This window comes from Delphinus delphis, chromosome 9 (genome assembly GCF_949987515.2).
Source record: "Delphinus delphis chromosome 9, mDelDel1.2, whole genome shotgun sequence".
NCBI classification, from domain to species: Eukaryota; Metazoa; Chordata; class Mammalia; order Artiodactyla; family Delphinidae; genus Delphinus; species Delphinus delphis.
The window spans coordinates 103,927,443-103,952,228 of record NC_082691.1 but is presented as its reverse complement, the minus strand read 5'-3'; the positions used below and the strand labels follow the sequence as shown (position 1 = coordinate 103,952,228).

The 24,786-nt window shown below is 46.4% G+C and overlaps 1 protein-coding gene across 2 annotated transcripts in view; it reads right to left on the bottom strand.

Moving 5' to 3' along the window:
• DPP6 (dipeptidyl peptidase like 6) overlaps positions 1-24,786 on the bottom strand; it is a 772,268-nt gene that overhangs the window by 94,376 nt on the left and 653,106 nt on the right. For both annotated transcript variants that reach the window (XM_060021180.1, XM_060021181.1), the window contains exons 11-12: positions 3,893-4,016; positions 2,140-2,178 (exon numbers count right to left, since the gene is read on the bottom strand). In XM_060021180.1, coding sequence (XP_059877163.1) covers positions 2,140-2,178; positions 3,893-4,016 — 163 coding nt within the window. The remainder of the gene's footprint in view (positions 1-2,139; positions 2,179-3,892; positions 4,017-24,786) is intronic.

Sequence of the window (24,786 nt, the reverse complement as noted above, 5' to 3'; positions counted from 1 at the left end):
GGGGCAGGAGGGGACCCTCTGACCCTGGCTTTCCCACAGCCCTCTGCCCCGTGAGAAACAAACCGCTGGCTGCTTTGGTAAGTCCATCCTCCCTCCTCCAACTCAGACACAAACCGCACATGGCTTGAGGCCCAGTCCCGCAGCCGGGCCTCGGGGCCCCATGCATGCCCACTCCCAGCCCTGTGACGGCCCTTCCACACGCCCTGGGGACACAGTCTAGGACTCCGCCCACATTTCGCACTTGGGCATCCGTGCAGCTCTCTCCCTTTCTACACCAAGACATCTTTGAGAGCTGCTCTAGCGGATTCATTTCTTAAAAAGTCGAGCATGACACAAACAAAAACATGTTAATACAAGTGAGCCCTTCATGGCATCGAGCACATTCACAATGTCGTGCAACCACCAGCTCTGTCCAGTTCCAAACCACTTCCATCACCCCCAGTCGAGCCCAGACTCCATTACGCTGTTACTCCCCACCCCAGATTCCCAGCCCCTGCCGCCAGCAAACAGCCTCCTGCTTGTATGACTTCTGTTGACCTGGGCATCTCTCATAAGTGGAGTCACATGGCGGGTGGCCCCCTTTCACTCAGCACTGTGTTCTTGGCAGGACTACTCACAACACCAAAAGGCAGAAACAACCCGAATGTTATCAACGGACGAATGAACTGTCGTATGTCCACACCGTGGAACACGGTTCCACCATAAGGTGGCTGACATGCGCTCTGGGGAAGTGGTGGATTCTTGTTTTTGAAATCCACGAAGCCTAGCATGGCGCCTGGTTCAATCCGTATGTATTAGTTGAACAGATGACTACGTATATAATGGATTTTTTTTCTGACTCTTGCATCTCAATGTCTTTGGCATTTTGTGTGACTGTAAGAGGAACGTCATAATATTACTTCTGATACTTGTGCTTATATCATTGGTCCAGGTGGCATTCAAGAACTTCCCAGTGGAACTCCTCAACGAATACTTTAAGATGCCCAAGCACAATCTGATTCTGGATACTTCTCAGCATGGACTCGGCATCCAAACTTGGACACAGGAAAACCAAAATGGCCACAGTGGGCGCCCCTCTTTTGTGTCAGGCCGGCACAGAGCAGAAGAAGGACATAGTTAAAAGCAATCACGCCCATTGATGAGGGAACCACCCTTGAGACAACTGATGGGAGGCTGGGCCAGATTGCTGATTCCACAGGTAACAGAGGTGCACACAGAGTTTCTAGAATGTTCTTGGAGAGCCACTGGTAACAGTTGCATTGTCCAGCTTCACCTCCTTCCCATAAACGGAATCTGTCCCATCAATAAAGAAGCACACCTGTGCCCTCTCCACCATCATTCTGAGACTCAAACCCGATTAGATTTTTCCCACAGAATTTTCAGACGATTTTCATCCCATTCGGTAGAATAAGAAGGAAGTGAGCTTGCAAACCCTCCACCTGTGCCTTCTAACCTCAGGGCGTGGAATGAGAAAAAAATAATTAAAGAAAGAAAATACCAGAGTCGAGAGTTTCATTTCCTGTGTGGGTTTAATTTTTCTGTCAGGGTGAGCACTGCATGTCTCCTTTGATTCCCTCCAGCTCCTCAAGCCTGTTTCACGTGCATCTCTTATCCGAGGCGGGGACGGGAAATTCAGGGGAGGCTCTAAAGTCAGGTCCCCAGGAAGACTCAAGCTGAACCGCACGGAATCCACCTCAAAGGAGGCATCCACGACCCACGCCGAGAAAAACAGGAACGTCAGCCCTGTTCCATTTTCTTTGACTGCAGTAGGTTAAATCTAGGCAACTTGTTTGGACTCATCCTTTCAACGCACCAAAGGGACATCACCTAACTGAGAACTGAGATCTCACTGAACACTGCACGTTCTCAAGAGCAGGAATTTTCCAGCCCTCTTGCATGGAGGCCACAGTTCTCCAGCAGTGCTGGGGCCTCAGGGAAGCCAGGTGGGCTGAGTGGCTCTGCTGCCCCCCAGAGCCTCTCTCACGCGCGTGTGTGTGTGTGTGCGTGCACGCGTGCACGTACGTGTCTACCTGGGGCTTCCTGTAGGATTTAACATGAGAAGCCGTGTTGTAAACACTGGGAAAGGACCTGGTGGCTGGTGTAGGCGGACAGCGTGGGATTTGCATGCGGAATAGTTACCTGTCTGTGGAGCCAGGCTTCACTTTCATCCTCGTGTTTCTGAAACGAAATAAGAGCATTAGAGAAAGGAGTTTTCGCACATATTGTGTCTGCGGCCAGCAGTGTAGAAACAATTGGATTCCCCTCCATGGCAGCTGCACAAGCTCAGGAAGGGGGTCAGCCCTGCTCTGCCTTGTCTCATGACGTGGCTCAGAGCTGAGCGCGAGTGTTCCCCGAACAGGAAAAATGTCACTCTCCCAGCAATGAGGACAAATCCACGGGGGGTGTGAATCCTTTGGAAGGTGGTGCATTTCTACCATTTGGTGGTCACCCCTGACCAGACACATGCCCGTCAGACGGTCACCGATGACCACACACGCGTCCACTAGATGGTCGCCAATGACCATCTAGTGGCATGTGCCCATTTAAAGGCAAATCTCAGGTGCTGCATTATTTTAGGAATTTACATGCATGCGTGCATGTGTGCGTGTATGTGTGCATGTGCGTGGGTGTCTGTGTGTACATGTGTCAAATTTCCAGTTCACAACAATCCTGGCAGACCAAAACATTAAAAGGACTTAAAAAGCATATGAAAAGTAAATCTCAGAGAACTGTGTGGAAAGACATATAATGGGAGACCAAACACACCAACCAAACCACCAGGAATAGCTATTCAGCCGCATGGGCCGTGGACCTGTGCCTGGGGCAGGTCTGTTCTTTATCTGTGGACTCTAACCACGGGCAGGCTGGAGTTTCACTGCTGACTCTCACAAGACCGGGGGTCCAGATGCCAGAAGACCTGGGTTACGAGCCATTCCCAGCTTCCCAGCTGTGAGTCCACTCTTTCCTTCCTTCCCCTCAAGAAGCCCATCAGAATAACCTGGAATCTGCTCTCAATTGTATTAAAAATCAAGTAAATTACTGGCCCACTGAGAACACCGGTCTCAGCGACAGCTCACTGCGACTCCCCTCAAGATTGTCATTGGGCCACGGGGTCAGAGCTGCTGTCGGGGGCCCCAAGGTCACAACACAGCTGCTCTGCAAGCCTTTCTCCTCCTCAGTTGTGAAATAAACATTTAGGGCCAAAAAAGAGTTTCTGAGAGAACTGCCTGGGTTTATTACCTGATTTTAATGGATGTTTCTTCACCCAACACAAGGAGCCCTGGCCCTTGGGGCTCAGGGATTGTGGAGGACGCAGCCCTTGGGCCAGGGGCAGGCCGCCTGAGGGGCTGCGACAGCCGTGGGTCGCTCCCTTGCTTCGCAGGGTTGCCAAGCCTCTCTTTAGATTTTCGTTCCTCCTTGTCTCCCCTCCCTTCGCCCCCTGTAACCACCCACTAAGTCAGCCTGAGGCCCTAGGAACACACTGGCCTCACCGGCGACTTTCAGATATGGTGCCGACCGTCCAGGGTACCAGCTGGCTCTGGTCAGTGAGGGACAGAGAGGCTGAAATGGCCAGGCCAGGTTGCAGTGCCGGGTCCTGGGGCCTCAGGCCGGACCCCTCCCCTCTCTAAACGTCAACTGGAAAATGAGAAGCAGCCCCTGTGTGAAGTAGCTGTGGGCAAGGATAAAGGGAAGTGAGAGCTCTGTGTGCTGGGGGCTGAGAGGATCACCCCGAGTCTGCAGCAGTCCTCAATTCATCCACAAGGTGACACCCAAACAGAGACCCACATGCAGGCTGCACCTGGACCAGCAGGAGCTGAGTGCGTGTGTGGCTCAGAGATGAGCGTGATGCCGGGGGATGCTCCCCGCCGTCCAGTCAGCCCCTCCCCCATACCTTGGTGCAGACCCCGGTGGTGGCATCGCAGAGGGTGAGGATGGACACGTTCTGCGCCCGGCTCAGCCAGTTCACGGCGACCTTGGTGCTGGTGGCCCACTTGACCATGGTGATGTAGTGCTCCCTGAAAGCAACGAGATGCATGGTGGGCGGTGATGCAGGGCCCTCGGGGACCAGAGACACCGGCCCAACCTGGACACTGGGCCAACATGGGGCGCGTGGGGCTCTGAGACAGGGGTCTCAGGAGAGTGCACTGCTGATGAGCCCCTAGGGGAGGCCCAGCAGGATCCGGTGCTGGGATAAGCTGGCGGGGGTGTGCTTCTCTCCCAGCTGCCCCCCAAGAGCTGTGCGCCCCTGCACCGGGCCAACACCCAGCCGCTCGACCTGTCCCCTGGGGCTGGCCTGTGCTTCTGCCCCTAGGGTGTTGTAAGTCACGCTGGGCATCGCTGCCCACTGACCTGGCTTTCTCGTCACGGTCCAGCCAGACCCCAACTCCACGTGGCTGGAAGCGGTGAGGACGGCTCTTGAGAGGCCGACAGAGCAAGAGCCAGGAAGGGCTTCGAGAAGGGGGCCCCTCGGGGAGGGTTAACCTGTAACTCCCCCTTCCCCTCCCCGCGGGCCGAGCCGCGGAAGCCTCAGTGTTCCTTTCCCTAAGTTCCCAGGGGCATTCTCGAGCTAACTAGGGAAACTGGTTCGCGGCTCTGGGCGCCCGGTGGACTTGATGTGACACCCTAGACGTCACGTACTTGCTTTCATCCAAACCTGAACACCCCATAGTGTAGCCGGCGGTGGCGGGGGTGTGGGCGGGGAGGATACTGGGGCTCCCAGTCCTTAACTGAACTACCCAGAGCCCTCCAAGAATGGAATTTTTAGGAAAAAATGTACGCTTAAGAGTTAGAAGGAAATGACGGGAAAATAACTGCACAAAAATAATATCCTCAGGTGAATTCCGAGACCGTTCTTTCTAGAGGCCCGAGAACACATGCCTCACCGCCTGCCCCGACTCTCTGTAATGAGATCTCGTGTTCAGAATGATGGCTTCATGTCTGACAAGATCCTTTCTCACTAAGATGCAGCACGTTCACTGGATGATGCCGGGCCAGCTGGAAGGAGAACCAGCACGTTCAGTAATTACTGTCAACAGAAGAGTCTAAATAACCAGGCGCTTTCAGATAGGCTTCAGCTAACCAGGGGATTAAATCGCCGTGGCGCCCATTTCTCGAATCTGCCTGTTAATCACAGTTGTTGTTAATTTAACCAAAGTCAGGAGCACCTGGCACACACGGTGGTGGAGGCCTCTGAGCCGTGGGGCGGGGAGGGTAGGGCGGACAGGCCCTGGAGCGCGAGACACAGGCTCCATGAATTCGCTGAGCACGTGGTGGAGAGTCGTTCAGCGCAGTCCAGCGCTTACGCTTTTCCACCTCCTCGATTTCTGTGATTTTCTGAACTCCAGCTGTTCCTGTTCTTACCATCTGCTCCGGGGACCCTGGGCCTGCATGTTTACGGGATCCCACCCTGTCCTCTCACGGCTCCTGCTCTGGAAACAACACAGCCTTGTAGCGGCTTCTGTGGCTCCTGCTTTGCTATTGCCGCTTCACCGCCGGGAGGACTGGAGCCACGTCTCTAACGACGGGATGGGACCATCGCCTGCATGTCTGCAGACATGAGACATGTCCGGTCTGTGCCCAGCCCATGCTGCACATGTAACACTTTTAATTTTTAATTAAGTCATAGATGGGCTCTATGCCCTGTCAGACAGACACTGAAGAGGGCCTGGCACTGAAGGGCCTGGTGGATGGACCCGAGTTAACTCCCGTTTTTGGATCCGTTTGACGCAGACATTCCTGTCCAGGTGTGATATGAGGTTATGGAGACAGGCTGCACTTAAATATATCCCATCTGGATGAAATCAAGGAAGGCAAAGTCAGATCTCCCAGGATGACTGTTTTTTTCTGTGGCCTTCATACTATTGATAATTAGGGGAGTCCCTAATCTTGTTTCCATTTGCCGGAAATATTTCTTCTCATTTTTATGGTGTTCTTTTGCATAATCTTCATTTAGGCCAAATATGAAAGAAGAAATTATTCTGACATGGTTAAAAGGTGAGGCTGACTGCATTCAGTGCTACTGCGATCGGTATGAGGGCCACAAACAACGAGGCTTTGCGGTGGGAGGGGGATGGGGTTCAACTCCAAATACAAGAAGGAAAGTGTAAACTTCCTGCCAAGGAGCAGGTGGGGGCCAGTGGATGGACAGTTACTAAGAGGAAACATCAGGGATAAAGGGGCTTCTGGCCAAACTTTCTCTTGCTGAAGGCAGGCCAGGTGGCCAGACAACCTCTGGGGGAGGTGGGGCTGAGAAAGGTGATCAGACATTGAGGGTTGGAGGATCCTGGCTGCAAGTGGGTGATGCAAACACACCTGGAAATGTGAATGTCAAGGCCTGTTTGCGGAGAGGATTCAGAGGAGCTGGACTAAAGTTTGGTCCAGAAAGAGACAGTCAGTGATTACACACTATTCTCAGTGTTTCTATGTCCTAACTTGATATGAGAACCATTGTAACTGGAAATAAAAAGATGAATGCAAACCTTCTCTTTCTGGTAAGAAACTCCTGAGTGATACCTTTGGAGCGAATCACACAAGAGCATCACTGAGCTGTGAGGCTGGCCTGGGGGTGGGGCTGGGCTGGCGGCATCAACGCAGTCGTGTGGCCAACTAACCACTTTAGTGTTCATGTTTCAAGCTGCCGCCAGAAAACAGGGAGATGCAGTGGCAAACCCGCTTCATGGGGCTGGAGAGAGTCAGGACCGTCACCCTGCAGAGGCTCGCTACCTTCTAGAGGTTCCCTACTTCCTAGAAACGCAACCACGTGCCCAGTTAAAGTGAGCGCTAGAGCCTCGCACTCTCTCTTTTTTTACTTTCCTAATTTGTAATATGGGACATGATTTACAGAGGAAAAAAATAATTGTACTGCAAATTAGGATGGTTAAATGTGGACCCACTTTGCCTAGTTCAGTGGAACCTTGGCCAGGGTGTGGACTGTCACCTGGACGAAGGGGCGGGATGCAGCTTCCTGCAGAGACTGGGAGAGCTTTGCTTCTACAACTAATACTGTATGGAACTTGAATCCTCAGTTCCTTCATCTGTGGAGCAGGAAGTTCACAAAATTTGGATGGCACTTTTAGAGACTTTTATGGTGATGAAATATAATGAGAAATATTTTTTTAAAACTCTTGAAACAATAAAAATCATTAAGGACTCTGTAAAGATGACATAATAACCTCTCCGAGAATAAGTGGTATTTCAGGACCTTTGCTTCCAATCGCATTACCCTTCATCAAACACCTTGGGAACCTCTCACCTGACCTGCCTTCAGACGTCACAGCCATACAGGTCTCATTACCTGTACAGCAACATCTCGTTTTTAATCAATATTTCCTAATTCTGTGAGTGGCATCAATGACTAGACTTGGTGCCAAACCAGTTTTGGTTATTTTAAGTAATCAAGTCTGCCTGCAAAGATACAGCACTGCCAAGAATAAGCTGATTCTAAAGGTGCACCCGCAGCTCTTTGGTGATGAGGTGTAGACCCTCACAAAGCAGCGATGCTTTGGATGGAATGACGTTCTTCTGCAACGTAAGGCTTCGTAGCCACACCATATGTTAATGGAAAGGAAAATAAAACGGGGACTCCCTTAACGTAGCTTTCCCTAAGCAGAAAGCCTTGACTGGAGTAAGGGAAGGTCTCCTGGTTCCTAACACATTTTCCATCTTCCCTAACTGCAAAGCTGTTAGACTCTGACTCTAAGGCCCGTGGGGAGGGCCCGGGCCGGGCCCGTGTCACGTTACCGCTGACTGTCTGGGGAAGGGTCTGTCTGGCGGCCCCACACGCCACACGGTCGTGTCGAGCGTAGACTCCACAGACACATGCAGGCGCCAAGCACACTCACGTCTGGTTAGCAGAGCGGAGTCAGCCTTTACCAACTTTGCGTTAAATGTGCCTATAAATACACAGAAAGGTGAAAAGTCATAACGTCACTGAAAATGAACGTTGAAAGCCTCTGGCTGTAACGCAGTTGGAGGTGGATGAAGTCTGGTGGCCCGAGTTTGCTTCACCGTATGAAGCAGCCAGTGGGCAGCAGGAGGAAACGGTTTTTCTCTTCCCCTTTGTCTGATCCTCAGAAACACTGGGCTGGCACAGCCAGAAATCTGGGGAGCCAGACCTTCACTACCTCGGGGTTAACAACATCATAGTTTGCCATGGACACTAACTGACTTAGAATGTCAAAAAAAAAAAGATTCCAAGAAGTCAGAGAAAAATCTCAACTCAGCCCAGCAGAGGCACCCAGATAGATATGGGTCAGACTGCGTCTTCCCGAATCCACCCGAGAAGGATTCAACTAGCGCCGGAGGCTCAGGGAGAGGAGCCGAACGTAACCTTCACATCTTGTCTGTCGCCAAATATCAGGTGTGGGTGGACCTCTCCTTTCTGAGGTGGGGAACTAGGAAGGTCAGACAAACAATACAGACGAGAAGGGGAAATCATAGTAGAAATGCAGAAGAAGGACATGACTGTAAAAATATAGGATGAGATCAAAGAGGTGAAATGAGGGGGCTAACAAAACTGAAATTGAAAATTACAGAAAAGTGATCCAGAGAAATCGAGGAAAACTTGGGAAGCTCCCCCAGAAGGCAGAGGAAGGGGTCCCAGAGGAAGACGGAGGATGGCAGATGGTCCTCACATCTGAGAACGTAAGTGCTCCTCACAGAAGAACCAGAGTGATGGGAAGAGAGGCAGTCACCAAAGACACCATGAAAGATGCCTACGCAGCTAAGACGTGAATATGCAGATTAAAGGGTTTTCATACTCCAGGGAAACTAACAAAACACCTGAACACATTCTGATAGACTCTTAGAGATCTATGAAAAAAGAAATGCCACAACAATCCAGTTATAAGCAAATAAGTTTTGAGAGACGACACAAATTTATGCTGATCTCAGATTTCTCTGCTGTTCTGGGTCTAATGGTATTTAATACCTCAATGTGTTTTTAACAACCAATATCTTCTTGATTAAAGCATATCTTCTACTTGAATATACCAATTCAAAAATTCAAAAAATTAAAAACTATTCAAAATTGAAGGCTCAAAATTAAAAGCTTAACATGTAAGAAGATGATCTCTAAAACCAATTCATCCATAGCCAGTCCTAAACTACTATCAATTTGATTATGAATTTGAATGCAAATATGAAAAGTAATTATTAAGTGATAAAAATAATATAAAATAAAATAAATATTAGGTGAATATTTCATAGAATTATAAACATTGGGTAAATCTTTTAAGGAAGATTAAAAACAAAGGTAGAAGACTTCCCTAGTGGCATAGTGGTTAAGGATCCGCCTGCAAATGCAGGGGACACGGGTTTGAGCCCTGGTCCAGGAAGTTCCGACATGCCGCGGTACAACTAAGCCCGTGTGCCACACCTACTGAGCCTGCGCTCTAGAGTCCGCAGGCCACAACTACTGAGCCTGCGTGCCACAACTACTGAAGCCCATGCGCCTAGAGCCCATGCTCTGCAACAAGAGAAGCCACCGCAATGAGAAGCCCGTGCACTGCAACGAAGAGTAGCCCCCACTCGCCACAACTAGAGAAAGCCCATGCACAGCAACGAAGACCCAACACAGCCAAAAAAATAAAATTTAAATAAATTAAAAAAAAGATTCTTTCTTAAAACAAACAAACAAAAACAAAGGTAGCACCCATCACAAATGATGAAACAAAGAGAACATTTAAGATATGGGAATACAAACATGCTACATGTCTGGAACAGGAAACTAAACATGAGAAACTTTCAAAATAATCATCAGTTTGGGGAGACCTGAATTGATTAGATTTAAGCTTCATGCGGGTAGTGACTGAACCCACTTCATTCCTTTCTATTTCTTCAGCACCTTGCCTAATGCCTCACATGTGGTAAATACTTAATATTTTTTAAAGGAATGAATTTAATTCTAACAGAAAGATCAATGGGCTTCTTTTCTGAGAGGAGAGCATCTAATAAAATAATTCTACAGTTCATATATAAGGAGAAATGTTCAAAAATGGCCAAGATGGTTTTAAAAGGAAGATTAATGAGAGGGGATTTATACCAAAAGTTGCTAATGATACAGCATAGACTTTTTACTGGTGTAACAATCAGTAGGTCTACAAGTGATGGACAGCTTTACATCACAATGGTTTACATGAAAACAGAATAGTTTATATAAGAATTTAAGTTAGCAGAAGGAAAGAAATCATAAAGATCAGATCAGAAATAAATGAAAAAGAAATGAAAGAAATGATAGCAAAGATCAACATAACTAAAAGCTGGTTCTTAAGATAAACAAAATTGATAAACCATTAGCCAGACTTACCAAGAAAAAAAGGGAGAAGACTCAAATCAATAGAACTAGAAACGAAAAAGGAGAAGTAACAACTGACACTGCAGAAATACAAAGGATCATGAGAGATTACTACAAGCAACTCTATGCCAATAAAATGGACAACCTGGAAGAAATGGACAAATTCTTAGAAATGCACAACCTGCCAAGACTGAATCAGGAAGAAATAGAAACTATGAAGAGACCAATTGCAAGCACTGAAATTGAAACTGTGCTTAAAAATCTTCCAACAAACAAAAGCCCAGGACCAGATGGCTTCACAGGCAAATTCTATCAAACATTTAGAGAAGGGCTAACACCTATCCTTCTCAAACTCTTCCAAAATATAGCAGAGGTAGGAACACTCCCAAACTCATTCTACGAGGCCACCATCACTCTGATATCAGAACCCGCAAAGATGTCACAAAGAAAGAAAACTACAGGCCAATATCACTGATGAACATAGATGTAAAAATCCTCAACAAAATACTAGCAAACAGAATCCAACAGCACATTAAAAGGATCATACAGTATGATTAAGAGGAGTTTATCCCAGGAATGCAAGGATTCTTCAATATACGCAAATCAATCAACGTGATACACCATATTAACAAATCGAAGGAGAAAAACCATATGATCATCTCAATAGATGCAGAAAAAGCTTTCGACAAAATTCAACACCCATTTATGATAAAAACCCTCTAGAAAGTAGGCATAGAGGGAACTTTCCTCAACATAATAAAGGCCATGTATGACAAAGCCACAGCCAACATCATCTTCAATGGTGAAAAACTGAAACCATTTCCACTAAGATCAGAAACAAGACAAGGCTGTCCACTCTCACCACTCTTATTCAACATAGTTTTGGAAGTTTTAGCCACAGCAATCAGAGAAGAAAAAGAAATAAAAGGAATCCAAATCGTAAAAGAAGAAGTAAAGCTGTCACTGTTTGCAGATGACATGATACTATACATAGAGAATCCTAAAGACGCTATCAGAAAACTACTAGAGCTAATCAATGAATTTGGTAAAGTAGCAGGATACAGAATTAATGCACAGAAATCTCTTACATTCTTATACACTAATGATGAAAAATCTGGAAGTGAAATTAAGAAAACACTCCCATTTATCACTGCAACAGAATAAAATATCTAGGAATAAACCTACCTTAGGAAACAAAAGACCTGTATGCAGAAAATTATAAGACACTGATGAAAGAAATTAAAGATGATACAAATAGAAGGAGAGATATACCATGTTCTTGGATTGGAAGAATCAACATTGTGAAAATGACTCTACTACTCAAAGCAATCTACAGATTCAATGTGATCCCTATCAAACTACCACCGGCATTTTTAACACAACTAGAATAAAAAATTTCACAATTTGTATGGAAACACAAAAGACCCCGAATAGCCAAAGCAATCTTGAGGAAAAAAAAAAAACGGAGCTGGAGGAATCAGGGTCCCTGACTTCAGACTATACTACAAACTACAGTAATCAAGACAGTATGGTACTGGCACAAAAACAGAGATATAGATCAATGGAACAGGATAGAAAGCTCAGAAATAAACCCATGCACATATGGTCACCTTATCTTTGATAAAGGAGGCAAGAATATACAGTGGAGAAAAGACAGCCTCTTCAATAAGTGGTGCTGGGAAAACTGGACAGCTACATGTAAAAGAATGAAATTAGAACACTCCCTAACACCATACACAAAAATAAACTCAAAATGGATTAAAGACCTAAATGTAAGGCCAGACATCATCAAACTCTTAGCGGAAAACATAGACAGAACACTCTATCACATAAATCACAGCAAGACCCTTTTTGACCCACCTCCTAGAGAAATGGAAATAAAAACAAAAATAAACAAATGGGACTTAATAAAACTTAAAAGCTTTTGCACAGCAAAGGAAACCATAAACATGGTGAAAAGACAACCCTCAGAATGGGAGAAAATATTTGCAAATGAAGCAGCTGACAAAGGATTAATCTCCAAAACATACAAGCAACTCATGCAGCTCAATATCAAAAAAACAAACAACCCAATCCAAAAATGGGCAGAAGACCTAAATAGACATTTCTCCAAAGAAGATATACAGACTGCCAACAAACACATGAAAGAATGCTCAACATCATTAATCGTTAGAGAAATGCAAATCAAAACTACAATGAGATACCATCTCACACCAGTTAGAATGCCATCATCAAAAAATCTACAAACTATAAATGCTGGAGACGGTGTGGAGAAAAGGGAACACTTGTGCACTGTTGGTGGGAATGTAAATTGATACAGCCACTATGGAGAACAGTATGGAGTTACTTAAAAAACTACAAATAGAACTACCATACGACCCAGCAATCCCACTACTGGGCATATACCCTGAGAAAACCATAATTCAAAAAGAGTCATGTACCACAATGTTCATTGCAGCTCTATTTACAATAGCCAGGAGATGGAAGCAACCTAAGTGTCCATCATCGGATGAATGGATAAAGAAGATGTGGCACATATATACAATGGAATATTACTCAGCCATAAAAAGGAACGAAACTGAGTTATTTGTAGTGAGGTGGATGGACCTATAGACTGTCATACAGAGTGAAGTAAGTCAGAAAGAGAAAAACAAATACCGTATGCTAACACATATATATGGAATCTAAAAAAAAAAAGAAAATGGTCAGAAGAACCTAGGGGCAAGATGGGAATAAAGATGCAGACCTACTAGAGAATGGACTTGAGGATACAGGGAGGGGGAAGTGTAAGCTGGGACAAAGTGAGAGAGTGGCATGGACATATATACACTACCAAACGTAAAATAGATAGGTAGTGGGAAGCAGCCGCATAGCACAGAGAGATCAGCTTGGTGCTTTGTGACCACCTAGTGGGGTGGGATAGGGAGGGTGGGAGGGACGGAGATGCAAGAGGGAAGAGATATGGGGACATATGTATATGTATAACTGATTCACTTTGTTATAAAGCAGAAACTGACACATCATTGTAAAGGAATTATACTCTAATAAAGATGTTTAAAAAATTTAAAAAAATAAATAATAGAATTTAATATTTAATAAAATTGTCAACCCAAATCATTGGGGAAAGGAAGACTTAATAAATGGTGCTGGGAAGATGACTTACTAAAAAACAAAAAAGCAAATAAAGAACAAGTGTGTGTTTCTAGGAAAAAGTGTCATAGGAGAATTTATCAAAATACCCACACTACTTACCAATGGGTAGTGGAATGGCAAGTGATTATTATTTCCTATAGTGCAGAGATGACCTTTTAAATAAGAAGAAGGTTATTAAGGGTAACTGAAAGTTTCCAATTTCAGTTGGTGGGTTCATCACATTTATTCATGTCTTCTCTCTCCAGAAACATAACTGCAGTGATAATGAAGGAGTAAAATAGGTATATACCCACACTAATAAAGATAACAGGAAAGGTTTCACCACATTTCTAGAAGACAGGATGCAGACATAAGAGTAACGAGGGACGAGCCTGGTTGAAAAGCAGCAGCTCAAGATATCTGCAGAGTTAACCCCAGAGAAATCTGGGGGACCTGGAGGTCGAGGTGCAACACAGTGTGGGATTGGGAAATGTGCTTGGACAGGAGTGTCATCTGAGAGTCTCTGGATGAGACAGATGACGAATGACAAAAACAGAGAAACCCTACCCACATTTAGATATGTTACTTCATCCTAAAAGCTTATAGGGAAAAAAAAGTACATGATTCACAGAGGAACGAGTATCAGATAAACATCAGGCTTGTCATCAGCAACACTGAATGTGAGATGGAATTACACCCCCAAATTGAGGGACAATGATTTTCAAACTACAGTTCTACAAATAAGTAAAATTTTCAACAGATGTAAGCAAAAGAGACATTTTAAAATATTTAAGAACTCAGAAAGTTTACTTCCCGTGGTTCTTCATTGGGAAAGTACCTGGAGGATGTACTCCATACAAAGTGGAAGTAAATCAAGAAAGAAGATCACATGAGATCTAAGAAACAGTGGCTCCAACGTGGGACAGGAGTAACAGGGAGTCTCAGGGTGGCACTAGTGCAGATGTTATAAAGAATAACTAGTCCAGACTAGAGTCAGGGCAGTGGAGTGGACTTGGAGAGACAGATTTGGAGAAAAAGCCAATGCAAGAGAAAACCTGATAGAGTGTGGGGAAAAAAGTGAGAGTGTGATAAAATCGAATAGTTCATGTAAAACATAAAAACAACTAAAAACTCCAGGAAGAACAAAAAGCTCAACAAAAAAGAGACACAATCAGAGGATGCTACTTAGCTCTACCAAGAGAGTTAATTACTTAAGATAAAGTCAATGCTATTAATTGATTTTAGTGTTTTAGAATCAACCTATAGATAAATAAGGAATATTTAGTTATCGTTTCAGGGCAGGATGCAAATGCCATCAACTTCAATGATATAAAAATTATAAAAAAGACTGAAGCTTCTAGGTGGGAGAGACAGGAAAGGGCAGGATCTAGAAGTCCTGCCCTTTCCTGTAGGAAAGGGCAGGACTTCTAGATCCATCTTACAAATTGGGGAGCTACAAATTCTTGCCTGTAGTTAACGTGATATGAGAGAAACTTGTAAGAGTATTATTTAAGTTTATAAAGGTAACCCATAGAGGAAATAAAATGCACACACACACACACACACACACACTGCCACCTGCAAGAAGCATGGATGGATATGGGAGAGCCATCTCCACGGGTCCTGTGTGGCCTGGGTACACCCAGGCAGCAGGCACCCCATGTTGTCACCCACACTCGGGGAGGCGGGGCCTGTCCAGGGAGAAATGATCACAGCAGAAACGGTGGCACTGGGTATCTGTTGAAAAATCTGCCAAAGCTCACGGCACTAGAGGGGAAATGGTCTCTGCACCCCACATTTAATTACTGGAGTTGGTGGTCCACAGATGGGGTCCCCAGACCAGCAGCCCCTGGGAAGTACTGGAAATACAAATTCTCAGGCCTCCCCCCAGACTCACTGAATCTGAAGCTCTGGGTGGCGCTGAGCCACCTGTGGTCTAACGAGGCCCCCAGCTGATCCTAATGGTGTCCCAGTTTGAGAACCTCCAAACTAAGTGACCCAAGTGATGCCTGGTGGGCAGACCACATGAGGACACTCCATGTGCCACGTAATCACAGATCTCTAACCCCACCTCCATCTCTGCCCTCACTAGATGTTCTTTGAGTGAATAAACGAATTCGTAGGCAGATAAGGTGCTTCAGAATAAAGGGAAGTGTGGCCGCAGTTAAAGGAGAGGAGAAAATAGGATTTGAAGTAGAATAATCTCAGGTGAGATGGGGCTGCGCTTTGAGAGACACAAGGATTGATCCAATGTTGAGATGAAGTGAGATACAGAAGCATTTTGATAATCACAGAAAATAGATAATTATACTTTGAGAATTGTAAAAGGTGCATTTAAAGAGAACATGAAACCAAACAACAGGAAGCCAAGATGCTGGAAGAAATGCTACCAATTTTCTTTATTCTAAAGCCCTTTATGTGCCATAAATTCCTTCACTCATTCAAAGAGCATTTATTTAGTCTGGGCTCTGTGTGCACATGGTTCCAGGTGCTGGAAGGCAGAGGCCTAAAGCCTGGTCATAGGGGAACCCACAGTTTGTGGGGAGACAGACACAGAACCCACAGATTTCAGTACAGGGTGAGAACCGCCCTGATAGACGGCAGCAGGGTCATGCCGAGCCTGCGAGCACGTGGGAACAGCGGCTGCTGAAAAGCACAGCTTGGCTGAGGAAATATTACAACCTTCGTACGAATCTCCAGCCAAACATGCCTTCAAATCAAAACACAGCAAGTCCTCCCGAGCAGTACATGAATTTCTTATTAGCCCACTTGTTTGCCATAAAATATTAACAGAGCACGGCTTCTCTCGCAGGGATTAATGTGCCATCACTTCTTGGTTTTCCGAATTCTGGCAAAGGTTCTAACAGTTGTGTGGCAGTAAAGGGCAAGGGAGCGAAAGGCCTGCTTATCTAGTGAAATAAAGAGCCTGCAATTAACGCTGCCATTTTCCAGTGACGTTTATTCCATGGATTAAGCTGGAGCAGAAAAATACTTTGAGAGGGACATTAAAAACAAAATGATGTTCTTTAATAGAAGGCATCGTTGAACAAACTGAAATGACACCACATACCAAATGCTGCTGGGATCGAGTGTACGGCTCCACACCCGAGACGTGCTCGGGGCAGCCACAGAACTGTACAAAAACACCTGCAGGCAGATTGCACTTTGCAGAATACAAGAATGGTGTGACTGTAAAACAAGGCACTATTTGATGTATATTTCCATAATTTCACTTTCAACGTAGGAAGAGGCCATGTGACCTTTCCCTTCTGTCTGAGGTGAGGCTACCATGCAGAGCCAGATATCGGGATGAGGAATGAGAGGGGGTGTCGTCCAAGGGACTGTGGAGGCCTTACTCAGCAGTTTGCATGCTTCGAACATGAAGGGAATCCTCTGAACTGGGGAAGTGTAGATAAATCTCAAGGCACCCCTCCTCCAGCCTGTCATTTCCACACACTCAGCACCTGTCCACCTCTTTGTTCATCCGTCTGTCCCTCCATCCATCCATCCTCCATCCATCCACCCACCCACATACCTGACCTGTCCACTCAGTAGAATATAAATTAAGCACCTGCTGGGCACCAAGACTCCCGGTGCCACTTGGGGAGATGCTGGATGCCATCCCTGTGCCTCTGCGGGCCCCCTGCATCTCTCCCACCCTGTTCTGTGCTGGGGAGGGGCGAGCTCACCTGCACAGGTGGCTTCACGGGGCTCTGGCTGCCCCGTGGACGCACCAGCAGGAGCTCAAAGCATGGGAGAAAGGGAGGGCGGGTACTGATTCCACTGCTTCCTGCACACGGTCCAGCCGCCGCTGTCGGCCTGCTCCACGGGGCTCTGTGTCCCTGAGATCTGGGCGCTCCTACTTCCCTTGCCCCTCCCGACCTGGGACAGGAGCAGAGACCCAGGCACTGCAGTGCCTGCTGGGCTTCCTCCCCCACCCCCTTTCTGCACAGAGCCTTGGTTAGATGCTGTGGGAATCAATCCCTTCGTTTCCTGCTGGGACACTGACAGTACAGAGAGAGAGGCCACAGCAGCCCCCTGACCACAGCTGTCCTTGCCCGGAGTGCTTCACTTGAGGTGGAAGCAAGAGCTGAGGTGTCCACGTGCCCAGGTAACATCCTGAGCCCTGATGGACTCCGAGCCAGAAGGGTCCTGAGATGCCAAGGGACTGGGTCCCTCCGTTTGCAGACAAGGAACCTGAGGAGTGGCCTCTGGGCACAGGCAGGTCAGGCAGTCGCCCAGTCCTCCGCAGGGCTGGCCGGCCCCGCCAGGTACTCTCTCCATGACACCACTTTCTCAGCGAGGGTGCCTGTGGCGGGGCTACGCTGAGCTCTGCGAGGCCTGCCGCCAAGCCCCACGGGGAGAGCCACTCGGCTCCTCTCTGCAACGCGTACCTTGTCCATATCCCTCCCCTCAGAGCCCACCACCTCCACCCTCACCCTGTGCTGGCTACGGGACGGTCACCTCCCCCAGGCCCAATGCCCCATCTCAGACCCCCCCCCCCCCCCCGCAGTGCCCATCCCCGTCACATAGCTGACTGATGGCTCCTTTGCCTGCTGGCCGCCCTGCGCCAGACCTGTCAGGCCCCTCTACTCCCTTCAGGTCCCTGAGCTCTGCTCACACCAAGCCTGAGCAAGCGCACCCCCCGAACATGGACTGCACCCCTACAGCTTCTCCTGGGGACCAGCTGACCACAGGGGGACGCTTCCCTGCGCCACCCCACTGGTCATTTCCCCCGCTTGTCCGGCTTCCCCTCCCGAGGTTCAGCCCACCTCTGTGACCCTCCTTCTTTACCCTACGAAAGAAAACCTGCTCCTGTTTGATTGTGAGATGCTCACAGATTTCCGAGATCGGTGCGTTCTCCCTATCACAGTGGGCCCTCTTCTGCGTCCTTTTGCCTAGCAAAGTCCAGATTGTGTTTGGACACAGTCACACTTCAGCATGTTGATGCTCCCAGGCGAAGGGCCGTAAGCCCTGATAGTCAGTGCTTTAGACAGCGCGTGGGCTTTTGTCCCTCAAATGACAACCGGGGGGCGGCCGCCTGTGTGTGTGCAGGGATCCCTACGAGTTGCTGTCACAGACGCGTGACCCACTGGGAAGGAAAGAACCATGTCGGGCGGCACTCTGAAGATTTCAGGCTAAGACAGAAGAACCAGGAGAAGGGACGGGTCCACTAGAGACCATTTGTAATTCAGTTCAAAAGACCCAGTGACGCAGTTATTCTCTGACTTGTAATCAGACCCCGGGGAGAGGGGAGAAAAGACTTATCCAAAAGCCCGGCAGTAGAGATGGGAAGAACTCAGTCCCCAGGAGACCCCACCCGCCAAGGGTGAAGGAAGCTATCTTCCGTCCACTCATCAGTCTTCAGGGGCAGGACTGTATCCCGTTCCTCCTCGGAATGTCTAGCTCAGAGCGCCAGTTCTGAGAATGAGGTACAAGTGGACACAGCCGGTGGTGGGAAAGGGTCTGCTCACAGAGATCCGGGAGCGGGGAGAGCTTGAACGGGCAGAGCAGAAACAAATGGCACTCCAGAGGACAGCAGATGTGGCAACCCGGATGCCAGGCCTGGCCGCACAGAATCAGCATGACTGAGCAAGTCACCTGCCTGCTGGGGGTCCCCTTGCCTCCTCTGTGAATTGTGGAGGAAACGGAAGGAAAACAAGGGCAACTTTCAGAGCCCTTCCAGCCCGAGTCCCAGCAACAGGCAGCCCTTTGGAGGACAGGTGTGAGGGACTGGCCTGCTCGGGCGGCAGGTGTGAACCCCACTCGTTCATGCCTCAGTGCAGGCTGACACATTTCAAAACAAGGCGGCAGACGAATTTGCCAAATCCCACTCTCCTGCAGCTGCCATCCACTCTGTGTGGATGTGCCAACTGCGGTCCATGGGGGAAACCTGTACCTGTCACTACGCCCTCTGAGTTTACTGTCCTCTGGCTCACCCAGCCTTGTGACAGGGCCTGAAAATCCTGTCCGGTGTGTTGCTGACGTCTTCAAACGTCAACACAGTTCTGCTGGCTGATAGAGCTTGTTGGCGAATGGAGGGGTCTTACTTACGGGGACGGGAAGGCAGAGGCACGGTTTATTTTTCTGATGTCTCCTGCTCTGTGTAAGTCTGCCAAACACTAATCATTCCTTGCATATCTAGTTACAGTGTCTTCAGAACAATGTGGCTGCCCCTTCAAACACAGACCAGAACAATGCAGAACATGTGCTCTTCACCAGAAAGTGATTTACCTGGACATCCAAGATCAGATTTCCAGGCTTCTGAAGCACTGGACATTTTGACTGATGAGAACACGGAAACCTGTGATCAACAGTAACATTGAGAATTCCCTTTTCAATGCATCAACAGAATAAAGATCCGGCATTTCTCCAGACTGGAGCTTCCATGTTTCTGCCGTCACCACAAAGAGCTTCTTGCCCTCATGGATAATAAAAAGCACACCCTGATCCGATACCGTCAACACAAAAGCTGTCTGGTGGAGCCAATCCCCTTCAACTGCTTCCTAAGATGAACTTATTTGAATATTTCGGTACCCTGGTCATTACTTTAACACATGAGGTAGAAACAGAGTGAGGTCTAGCTCTGTGGGTATTAGAGATCATTTATGCATTTGTAATTTGTCCCTCAAACACTTTCAAATAAATTTGGAAATCAAATTCAGTAAAACAAATATCTTCCCACAGACTTTAATATAAAGACAAAAAACTAGATTAGAAATATGTCAGTAGGATGGCAAATTCAGGGATGGAGGTGGGGGACAGTATCTTTAATTTGAAAATGAGTTTCCACACACTAGGAGCCCCTTCGCGGGTGGAGACTGCGGGGGGCGGAGGGGGAAGCTTCGGAGCCGCGGAGGACAGCGCAACCACAGGGGTGCGGGGGGCAAAGCGGAGACATTCCCGCACAGAGGATCGGTGCCGACCGGCACTCACCAGCCCGAGAGGCTTGTCTGCTCCCCCGCCGGGGCGGGCAGGGCTGGAAGCTGAGGCTCGGGCTTCGGTCGGAGCGGAGGGAGAGGACTGGGGTTGGCGGCGTGAACACAGCCTGCAGAGGGCTAGTGCTCCACGGCTGGCCGAAGGGAGTCCGGGGAAAAGTCTGGACCTGCCGAAGAGGCAGGAGACTTTTTCTTACGTCTTTGTTTCCTGGTGCGCGAGGAGAGGGGATTAAGAGCGCCGCTTAAAGGAGCTCCAGAGACAGGCGCGAGCCGCGTCTAACAGCGCGGACCCCAGAGACGGGCATGAGACGCTAAGGCTGCTGCTGCCGCCACCAAGAAGCCTGTGTGCGAGCACAGGTCACTATCCACACCCCTCTTCCGCGGAGCCTGTGCAGCCCGCCACTGCCAGGGTCCCGGGATCCAGGGACAACTCACCCGGGAGAACGCACGGCGGGCCTCAGGCTGATGCAACGTCACGCTGGCCTCTGCCGCCGCAGGTCCGCCCCGCACTCGTGCCCCTCCCTCCCCCCGGCCTGAGTGAGCCAGAGCCCCCGAATCAGCGGCTCCTTTAACCCCGTCCTGTCTGAGCAAAAAACAGACGCCCTCCAGCGACCTACACGCAGAGGCGGGGCCAGATCCAAAGCTGAGCCCCCCGGAGCTGTGAGAACAAAGAAGAGAAAGGGAAATGTCTCCCAACAGCCTCAGGAGCAGCGGATTAAATCTCCACAATCAACTTGATGTACCTGCATCTGTGGAATACCTGAATAGACAACGAGTCATCCCAAATTGAGGAGGTGGACTTTGAGAGCAAGATTATTTTTTCCACTTTTCCTCTTTTTGTGAGTGTGTATGTGTATGCTTCTGTGTGAGATTTTGTCTGTATAGCTTTGCTTTTACCATTTGTCCCAGGGTTCTGTCTGTCCCTTTTTTTTTTAAATTACTTAAAAATTTTTTTCTTAATAATTATTATTTTTTTATTTTAATAACTTTATTTTATTTTATTGTCTTCTTTCTTTCTTTTTTTTTCTCCCTTTTATTCTGAGCCGTGTGGAGGACAGGCTCTTGGTGCTCCAGCCAGGTGTCAGGGCTGTGCCTCTGAGGTGGGAGAGCCAACTTCAGGACACTGGTCCACAAGAGACCTCCCAGCTCCACATAATATCAAACGGCAAAAATCTCCCAGAGATATCCATTTCAACGCCAAGACCCAGCTCCACTCAATGACTAGCAATCTACAGTGCTGGACACCCTATGCCAAACAACTAGCAAGACAGGAACACAATCCCACCCATTAGCACAGAGGCTGCCTAAAATCATAAGGCCACAGACACCCCAAAACACACCACCAGACGTGGACCTGCCCACCAGAAAGACAAGATCCAGCCTCATCGACCAGAACACAGGCACTAGTCCCCTCCACCAGGAAACCTACACAACCCACTGAACCAACTTTAGCCACTGGGGACAGATGCCAAAAACAACGGGAACTACGAACCTGCAGCCTATGAAAAGGAGACCCCAAACACAGTAAGATAAGCAAAATGGGAAGACAGAAAAACACACAGCAGATGAAGGAGCAAGATAAAAACCCACCAGACCTAACAAATGAGGAGAAAATAGGCAGTTTACCTGAAAAAGAATTCAGAATGATAGTAAAGATGATCCAAAATCTTGGAAATAGAATAGAGAAAATGCAAGAAACATTTAACAAGGACCTAGAAGAACTAAAGATGAAACAAACAATGATAAACAACACAATAAATGAAATGAAAAATACTCTAGAAGGGATCAATAGCAGAATAACTGAGGCAGAAGAATGGATAAGTGACCTGGAAGATAAAATAGTGGAAATAACTACTGCAGAGCAGAATAAAGAAAAAAGAAAGAAAAGAATTGAGGACAGTCTCAGAGACCTCTGGGACAACAATAAATGCTGAACCAACATTCGAATTATAGGGGTTCCAGAAGAAGAAGAGAAAATGAAAGGGACTGAGAAAATATTTGAAGACATTATAGTTGAAAACTTTCCTAATATGGGAAAGGAAATCGTGAATCAAGTCCAGGAAGCACAGAGAGTCCCATACAGGATAAATCCAAGGAGAAACATGCAAAGACACATATTAATCAAACTATCAAAAATTAAATACAAAGAACAAATATTAAAAGCAGAAAGGGAAAAACAACAAGTAACACACAACGGAATCCCCATAAGGTTAACAGCTGATCTTTCAGCAGAAACTCTGCAAACCAGAAGGGAGTGGCAGGACATAGTTAAAGTGATGAAAGAGAAAAACCTACAAACAAGTTTACTTTACCCAGCAAGGATCTCATTCAGATTTGACAGAGAAATTAAAAGCTTTACAGACAAGCAAAAGCTAAGAGAATTCAGCACCACCAAACCACCTTTACAACAAATGCTAAAGGAACTTCTCTAGGCAGGAAACACAAGAGAAGGAAAAGACCTACAACAACAAACCCAAAACAATTTAAGAAAATGGGAATAGGAAAATACATATTGATAACTACCTTAAATGTAAATGGATTAAGTGCTCCAACCAAAAGACGCAGACTGGCTGAATGGATACAAAAACAAGACCCATATGTATGCTGTCTACAAGAGACCCGCTTCAGACCTAGGGACAGATACGACTGAAAGTGAGGGGATAGAAAAAGATATTCCATGCAAATGGAAATCAAAAGAAAGCTGGAGTAGCAATTCTTATATCAGACAAAGTAGACTTTAAAACAAAGACTATTACAAGAGACAAAGAAGGACACTACATAATGATCAAGGGATCAATCCAAGAAGATATATCAATTGCAAATATTTATGCACCCAACACAGGATACATAAGGCAAATACTAACAGCCTTAGAAGGGGAAATCGACAGTAACACAATCATAGTAGGGGACTTTAACACCCCACTTTCACCAATGAACAGATCATCCAAAATGAAAATAAATAAGGAAACACAAGCTTTAAATGATACATTAAACAAGATGGACTTAATTGATATTTATAGGACATTCCATCCAAAAACAACAGAATACACATTCTTCTCAAGTGCTCATGGGACATTCTCTAGGATAGATCATATCTTGGGTCACAAATCAAGCCTTGGTAAATTTAAGAAAATTGAAATCATATCAAGTATCTTTTCTGACCACAACGCTGTGAGACTATGAGATATCAATTACAGGAAAAAATCTGTAAGAAATACAAACACATGGAGGCTAACCAACACACTACTTAATAACCAAGAGATCACTGAAGAAATCAAAGAGGAAATCAAAAAATACCTAGAAACAAATGACAATGAAAACACAACTACCCAAAACTTACAGGATGCAGCAAAAGCAGTTCTAAGAGGGAAGTTTATAGCTATACAAGCCTACCTTAAGAAACAAGAAACATCTCAAATAAACAACCTAACTTTACACCTAAAGCGATTAGAGAAACAAAAAACCCCCAAAGTTAGCAGAAGGAAAGAAATCATAAAGATCAGATCAGAAATAAATGAAAAAGAAATGAAGGAAACGACAGCAAAGATCAATAAAACTAAAAGCTGGTTCTTTGAGAAGATAAACAAAATTGATAAACCATTAGCCAGACTTATTAAGAAAAAAGGGGAGAAGATTCAAATCAATAGAATTAGAAATGAAAAAGGAGAAGTAACAACTGACACTGCAGAAATACAAAGAATCATGAGAGATTACTACAAGCAACTCTATGCCAATAAAATGGACAACCTGAAAGAAATGGACAAATTATTAGAAATGCACAACCTTCCGAGACTGAACCAGGAAGAAATAGAAAATATGAGGAGACCAATCGCAAGCACTGAAATTGAAACTGTGATTAAAAATCTTTCAACAAACAAAAGCCCAGGACTAGATGGCTTCACAGGAAAATTATATCAAACATTTAGAGAAGAGTTAACCTATCCTTCTCAAACTCTTCCAAAATATAGCAGAGGGAGGAACACTCCCAAACTCATACTATGAGGCCATCATCACTCTGATACCAAAACCAGACAAAGATGTTTCAAAAAAAGAAAACTACAGGCCAATAACACTGATGAACATAGATGCAAAAATCTTCAACAAAATACTAGCAAACGAAATCTAACAGCACATTAAAAGGATCATACAGTATGATCAAGTGGGGTTTATCCCAGGAATGCAAGGATTCTTCAATATACGCAAATCAATCAACATGATAAACCATATTAACAAATCGAAGGAGAAAAACCATATGATCATCTCAATAGATACAGAGAAAGCTTTCAACAAAATTCAACACCCATTTATGATAAAAACCCTGCAGAAAGTAGGCATAGAGGGAACTTTCCTCAACATAATAAAGACCATATATGACAAACCCACAGCCAACCTCCTTCTCAGTGGTGAAAAACTGAAACCATT